The following is a 7,928-nucleotide window of genomic DNA, read 5'->3' as shown; positions in this document are numbered from 1 at the left end:
GAAAAATAGAGAATAAGTTTAGCATTTTAACCAAAAAAAAAGTTTATTACCACGAAAAAACTAATTTTTTATATTAGCCGTTAGTCATGCTAGCAATTTTTATCTAAAATATAACAATATGAACTAAATTAATACAATACTAAAAAATTAAGTATAAATTGAAATCAAATTGAAATATGGTACTAGGATAACATTTAAAATAAAAAAAAAGAAAGAAAAAAGAAAAAGAAAAAGGAATATGCAGCGTTTTTCTTCTTTAAAAATGGGTGCGTAGTTATTTATTTATTTATATTTTGAGAAAGAATGGGTGCGTAGTTATTGATTGATGCTGTCTGACTCTTCTGGTGGTGTAGAGCAGTCGGTAAGTTAATAATACAACACAACACAGCAAAAACACTTTTCTTCTGTTTCTTTTTTCTCTCTAATCGCCACCGTCATCGTCACAACCTCACTGGATACACCTTTCCTTCCATCCTCATCACCATCACCATCACCATCACACTAACTGTCTTTCTAACCAAAATCTATCTTAAACCAACTCTCTCTCTCTCTCTCTCTCTCACTGTAAGGTCTCTCTCTTCTTTCTTTTCTCTTCTAAATTTTTATATCTCTATCCTTGCCCTTATTTTCTGCGTATTTATTTATTTCTCTCTTTTGTTTTTTTTTTTATGTGGGTAACGATAGATTTGAGAGACTCGGTTGGTGATCGTGGCCGATGAACAATCAGAAAAGGAGAAGAGTTTTCGCCTTCTGATCCATCGCTTTTCTCAGAATCGTTGTATTTCGCTTTTGTATAATTGTTTTTTTGCTCATCTAGGGTTAGGGTTTTGCTTTCCAATATTGGCGTTGTACTCTGTTCTATAGTTTGCTTTGCTTTTATTTTTTATGGTTCCAATTTGTTTGTAGCTTTGGAAAGTTTATTTTTTCCACCCAGTACTGTAAAATCAACTATTATTTCATTGTTCTATTTTTTTTTTCTTTTTAGAATTTTCATTTGTTTCTGGTTTGAATTTTATTGGAAAAAAAAAAAAAAAGAGAGAAAAAATAAGAGAGAAAAAAAAATTCTGTGAAATAGTATAAATAATTTGCTTAGAATTCAGACCATCCCCATATTGTCAAAAAAAAAAAAAAAAAAAGGGAAAAAAAATTAAAACAATAAAATTTGTGGCAGTGTAAAATAAAATTATTATAAATGGGGAGCCCCGGATTGATTAATCGGAATAATGGGAAGAGATTAGGCATTACAGAACCAATTTCATTGAGTGGACCTACTGAAGAAGACGTGATCAAGACCCGTGAACTTGAAAAGGTTCCATTTTTATTATTTTTGGTGAATTGAATTTGTTTTGTTGATATTTACTATGACCCATTACTTGGTTTGGAATTTATAGCTGAAAAAATTATTGATGAATTGGGTTTTGTGGGTGTTCAGTATTTGCGAGATGCTGGACTGTATGAGAGTCAGGAAGAAGCTGTGAGTAGGGAGGAAGTGCTTGGCAGACTTGACCAGGTTCAACTGATAAGTTGTTTGTTGCATTGTTATTACTTTGGTTGTTTAGTGAGAAAAGTGGGGAAAGTACTATGTGTATGTTTTGTATTGTATGTTGGCTTTTGAGTTTATGAAAAAAATTGAACTTCTGTGAGCATGGTTCTGGTTTTTGTTCTTGTGAATTTGTATTTCCGAATGCAATGCTGATGTTGATGTTTAAAATTTTGAATAGACTGTAAAGATTTGGGTCAAAACAATTAGCCGTGCAAAGGGGTTGAATGAGCAACTCGTGCATGAAGCAAATGCCAAGATTTTCACATTTGGTTCTTATCGGCTAGGGGTATGAAACTCTGTCTCCCTAGTTCAAAATGTTTTGTTGTTTACATTTTATGTGTTTTTAATATTTTCATCCCTTGAATTATGGTTCATCCTACTTCTTTTTTATGTTGTTTTGATTTTTAAGGTGCATGGCCCTGGTACGGATATAGATACGCTTTGTGTGGGACCTAGACATGCAACAAGAGAAGTGCGATCAGCTCTTGTCTACTTATGGAACAATGGTTTTTACTTTCTTTTAGATTGTATTGCCTTATGAGCTTAAAATGACTTATTGGCTGTAGGAAGATTTCTTTGGTGAGCTACACAGAATGCTGATGGAGATGCCTGAAGTAACGGATATGCACCCAGTTCCTGATGCTCATGTTCCAGTTATGAGATTTAAGTTCCTTGGGGTGTCCATAGACCTTCTTTATGCAAAACTTTCACTCTGGGTTATTCCTGAAGTAAGTGCCGATTTATCCTGTCAATTACTTATTTTCATCTGCTTCCTTCTTCTTTTTATTTATTTTATTTAAAAATTTAATTTAATTATCATTATTTTTTAATATTTTAAGCTATGGTTCAATCAATAGGAAGTTGTGAATAGAAGGAAAGTTGGACTATCTTTGTTTTGTAGAAACCACACAGGTGTGTGGTTTGTCAATAGGCCAATGTGGATTAGATATACGTTGTGCTAATCCAAGGGTTGTGTTTATTCTAATATAATATCTTAATTTAACATGCTATTTATTTTGACAGGGCATAATGTCTAACGTATTGTATAAATCATTTAATCTTGTGCTCATGAGATAAGAGTGAAGAATTGCGTATCCATATACCATTTTTTCCTTTTTTCTAAGAGAAATTATGTCCTCGTGCTGCTTGAGTCCTCTCTCTTTGATTTCCTATTTCTTTCTGTCTGGAATATTATCTGGTGTCAAATTTTGCAGCAGGAGTCTTATTTAACATGTTTAATTGCAGCAGGAGTCTTATTTAACATGTTTAATTGCATCGTTAGTCCTATTATTTTGAAGAGTGTACTATTTTTAGGATCTAGTTTTCATGCCTCATCTTCATATGAAATTCCCTTTGTGTTTCCTCCCCCCCCCCCTTCTTTTGTCCACAAGCCTTAAGAGGCTAGAGGCTAAATAACTGTTGTCTTCTTCTACTGAAAATGATGGGTGGAGTGCTAGGACTTGAACAGGGTTCCAAATAGTGACAACTTTTCTTTTAGTGGCAGTACAATTAATGCAATGCACCTCATGTGACATGGTTAAAGATTTCTTATGAAGCTCTTGAAGATGATAAGAGTATTGCAGTTGCCTTTAGATGGCTGCTTCTTGGGAGATTTTGGATTAGGTGGTTTTCCAAAGATGACGAGGGTAGGCTGGTGAAAGATGCTATGATATAAATGTGAAGGAGCCATGTGTTTTCGATGGCCTATTTACGAAGCTCCCTTGTTGGGTCCATAAATCTGCCAATAGATGGAGATCTTAAAGTAAGTTTTGGGCGTAGAGGAGCCGTTGGGGATGCAATAAACTTATCAAACAGATTCCTTACATTATAGGACATTCCAATTAACATTGGGGTGGATAGAAATGAAACTAGTATATTTTGATTTCTTGTTTCCATGGTGCGTAAAAGTATATATCTTGTAAGTTTGCTTCAATGTGTGTGCATTTCTGTTTTTAACAAGTTATTCTGGTGCAGGACCTAGATATTTCACAGGACTCAATACTACAGAATGCAGATGAACAGACAGTACGTAGTCTCAATGGCTGTAGAGTTACTGACCAAATTTTGCGTTTGGTTCCAAACATTCAGGTGGTGGCGATTGCCTTTTCTAAATTATATCTGCTTATAAATTTCTTTTTTGAAATTCTCCATTGAATTTATTGTCCCTGATTGCCTGTTCGTTTTTTAAAGTGCAGAATTTCCGCACAACATTGAGGTGCATGAGATTTTGGGCAAAACGTCGTGGTGTTTACTCAAATGTAGGGTGTAATTAAATAATTTCCTTATTTCTTACTATTCTCTGTCATTTATTAGGGCATTTTCTTCCCTGTTGTGGGCAGGTTTCAGGGTTTCTTGGTGGTATAAACTGGGCATTGCTGGTTGCTCGCATATGCCAGCTATATCCCAATGCGCTGCCCAATATGTTAGTGTCTCGATTCTTCAGGGTGTACACTCAGTGGCGTTGGCCAAATCCAGTAATGCTTTGCTCTATTGAAGAAGGATCTCTTGGACTTCAAGTTTGGGATCCTAGGAGAAACCCGAAGGACAGATATCATTTGATGCCTATAATAACTCCTGCTTACCCCTGCATGAACTCTAGCTATAATGTCTCATTTAGTACTTTGCGAATTATGTCAGAGGAGTTTCAGAGGGGGAGTGAGATTTGTGAGGTATGATCCCACTGTTTAATTTGCGATATGTTTCTTCTTAACTCTTTTTTTTTTTTTTGATAGGTAATAAGAATATTATTAAAACAAACTAAAAACAGAAGAAATCCAATACAAGATGTTCATGATGGTGAACACAAGGAAAAGCAACAAACGAACAAACAGCAACAAAGAACAAGAAAAAACTTAAAGAGCAATACTAAGAGAAGAAATAAACTCTAAGATAGTGGAGCAATCCGATAAGCCCCAACACCTAGACCAATCAAATAAAGTCTTTTGGCATAAAGCTTGTAATTGAACCAAGGATTTTTCGGTATCCTTTAAAGAGCGCCGATTTCCTTCCGTCCAAATAATCCACATCAAACAGCTAGGAATCATATTCCATATGTCTGAATTAAATTTTCCTAGCCAAAAACTCCAACAATACACCAAGCTTTCCACAGAGCCTGGCATGACCCATTGTGTCCCAAAGATCTGAAACATATAAACCCACAGAGAGTGAGCTACCAGACAATGGAGGAGAAGATGATCCACAGTTTCCTCATTCCGATGGCACATACAACACCTATTCACCAAAATGCGCCCCTTAAGCATAAGATTATCCAATGTAAGGATTTGCCCATGAACCGCTGTCCACACAAAAAATGCCACCCTTTTAAGGATCTTAGCTTTCCAAACACCCTTCCACGGAAAATTGGAGGCAGTTGCACCCCTAATGGTATTGTAATAGGACCGGGTATCAAACTTGCCATTCCCTTTGAGACACCAATGAGAAGTGTCAAGGAAAGAGAAGGCAGCCCCTAATTCCTTTTCATGAAAATCCCTATGAAATCTCAAATTCCAAATTCTATCGCTACCACCCTCCTGGTAGCATAAAACATCAGAAATGCAAGCTTTCTTGTCATTAGAACACACATACAATTGAGGATAGAGCTTTTTAAGTGAGATATCTCCAACCCACTTATCATGCCAAAAAAGAATACGTGAGTCATCCCCCACCACTAAGATCACATATTTGGAGAAACTCTCCCAACCATCATGAATACCACGCCACGGACCACATCCGTGGGCCCTTCTACATATTTTAGTATTCCACCCCCCTTGACCCTCACCATATTTAGATGCAATAACCCTCCTCCAAAGATGAGTGCCTTCTTGCCCAAACCTCCATAACCATTTCCCTAACAAGGCTTTATTAAAATACACCAACTTCCTGATCCCCAAACCACCTAAAACTATCGGTAAACACACCTTCTCCCAAACCACCAATGGATATTTGAAACACTCCTCTGAAGATCCCCATAAAACTTCCTTTGAATACGCTCCAATCTATCAGCCACAGCTACAGGAATGACAAATAAAGATAGATAGTACGTAGGAAGGCTAGAAAGAGTACTCTTCACCAAGGTAAGTCTACGCCCTTAGATAAATAAAAACGCTTCCAACCTGAGAGTTTCTTCTCCATCCTCTCCAAAATAGGATTTCACATAGATGCTGTTTTGTAAGGGGTGCCCAACGGCATACCCAAGTATTTCAAAGGCAGACTACCCACCCTACATCGAAGAATGGTAGCCAACGCATCTATATTTCCAACCTCCCCAACCGGAACAATCTCACTCTTCCCCGCATTATCTTAGACCAATAAATGCTTGGAAGCAAGACAATGCCAGCCTAATGGACAACAACTGATCTCTAGACGCATCACAAAACAAAATGGTATCATCTGCAAACAGCAAGTGTGAAATGATAAGTTGACTTCTTAGTGTAATCAAATTAAATGATAAAATCTTATACTATTATTATTGTTGTTATATCTTGTTTTTGTTTTGTTTTTATTTTATTTTTAAGAGAGGGGGGAGGGGGAAGAAAAGAGCTACCCTATAATTATAGGGTGGGGGATTTTCCATTTGAGCTACTATTTATTGGCTTGTGGTGGTTATTTTCATTATTTTAGTTTTAGAATTTGACATTTATTAGTGCTTGCAGGCTATGGAGGCAAGCAAGGCAGATTGGGATACTCTTTTTGAGCCTTATGCATTCTTTGAAGCGTATAAGAATTACCTACAAATAGAGATTACTGCAGAAAATGCTGATGATCTGAGAAATTGGAAAGGCTGGGTTGAGTCTCGCCTCCGCCAGCTAACATTGAAGGTGGAAACTCTCAGAGTTTGTTATTTCCAGCTTTTTATTTATTTTTGTTCTTTTATCCTGTTTTGTTTTCCAATTTATAGATTCGTAATATAGCTTATCATGTGTTACTGTAGATTGAGAGACATACTTATCAGATGCTTCAGTGCCACCCACATCCAGGGGATTTTTCAGACAAATCTAGGCCTTTTCATTGCTGTTACTTCATGGGTTTGCAGCGAAAACAAGGTGTTCCAGTGAACGAGGGTGAACAGTTTGATATAAGGTTAACTGTGGAGGAATTTAAGCATAATGTCAACATGTACGCATCATGGAAGCCTGGGATGGAGATCCATGTATGCCATGTAAAACGCAGGAATATTCCAAACTTTGTATTTCCTGGTGGTACTCGACCTTCCCGACCATCTAAAGTAACTTGGAAGACTAAGAGTTCAGAACTGAAAGTTTCTGGTCATGCCCAAGATAATTCTTGTGAGGGTAAAGCAGTTTCAAATGGAGTTGATGAGGGAAGGAAGAGAAAGCAGGTGGATGATAATGTAGATAACCTGAGAAGTGCCAATTGCTTGGCTGTTGAATCTCCCTCTGTTGGGGGTCATGCCCAAGAGAATTCCTGTGAAGGTAAAGAAGTTTCAAATGGAGTCGATGATGGAAGGAATAGAAAGCAGGAGGATGATAATGTAGAGACTAACCCGGGAAGTGCCAAGCGCTTAGCCACTGAACCTCCCTCTGCTGGGGAAGTTCATGAGGGTAGCCCTGTCAGCACTGTTAGCTCATGTTCTATTAAAGGCGAAAATATGGATACCCACAGTCAAGCTGATGGATTTGCAAGATGCAATCCACCTAACTTAGCTCCATCTGTTGTTGCTGATACAAGCTCTAAAGAAGCGGAGAGTCTAGCCATTGAGAAGATAATGTTAGGCCCATATGTTGCCCACCAAGCTTTTCCAGAAGAACTCGATGAGCTTGAGGATGATTTTGAATATAGAAATCAAGTTAAAGATTCTAGGGGGAACATGAAAGGTAGCCCTATCGAGTCTTCAACAGCTAATGCAGCAGAAGCAGTGCCAGTACCATCTAGCAATGGAGCTGGTTCTTCCGGTGGTTTATATTCCAATGGGAGCTTAGAGGAGCTTGAGGTCTGATTCACTAACCTTGTAACCTTTTATTTTGAGAGTAGATGTCTCTATTGGGTTCTCCTTGCAAAATTTTTTTTTTCTTGTTTTATTCACACGTGCTAGTTTTAGTTACTTTAAATAGATGAAATATATGTTTTTCTGATGTTTAACCTCAAGGTAATCTTTTTTTTTTTGGCCTCCACCAAAAAAAAAAAAAAAAAAAAAAGTGGTCACCTGGGAGAAGATCTAGAAAATTTATGAAGATGGAGTGACAACCCCATCGGTGATAGAGCAAGCCTCTCTTTAGTTAGCAACTTCGTTGACTGGACGAGCTCTCTTCGGCTAGCCAAATGCTTCAGATGCAGCAGATTTTTGAAAGGAATAGAAGTTAGAGGAGGAAGAGAGAAGCTTGTGGAAGAGTAAAGTGAAAATGAAGAGAACTGGGGAGAAAGTTTG

The 7,928-nt window shown here is 37.3% G+C and overlaps 1 protein-coding gene across 1 annotated transcript; it reads left to right on the top strand.

Moving 5' to 3' along the window:
- The first annotated feature begins 296 nt into the window (after positions 1-296).
- On the top strand, positions 297-7,607 carry LOC111986255 (nuclear poly(A) polymerase 1). The gene is made up of 11 exons (XM_065771750.1): positions 297-569; positions 685-1,309; positions 1,433-1,510; positions 1,722-1,829; positions 1,953-2,015; positions 2,110-2,271; positions 3,518-3,631; positions 3,739-3,801; positions 3,883-4,212; positions 6,196-6,360; positions 6,474-7,607. The coding sequence occupies exons 2-11, from the start codon at positions 1,193-1,195 to the stop codon at positions 7,497-7,499; spliced, it is 2,226 nt and encodes a 741-aa protein (XP_065627822.1). The 5' UTR covers positions 297-569; positions 685-1,192; the 3' UTR covers positions 7,500-7,607.
- Positions 7,608-7,928: the final 321 nt, after the last annotated feature.

Source organism: Quercus suber, unplaced genomic scaffold, assembly GCF_002906115.3.
Source record: "Quercus suber isolate HL8 unplaced genomic scaffold, Cork oak 2.0 scaffold_48, whole genome shotgun sequence".
Classification (NCBI taxonomy): Eukaryota; Viridiplantae; Streptophyta; class Magnoliopsida; order Fagales; family Fagaceae; genus Quercus; species Quercus suber.
This window is presented reverse-complemented; position numbering and strand designations above follow the sequence as displayed.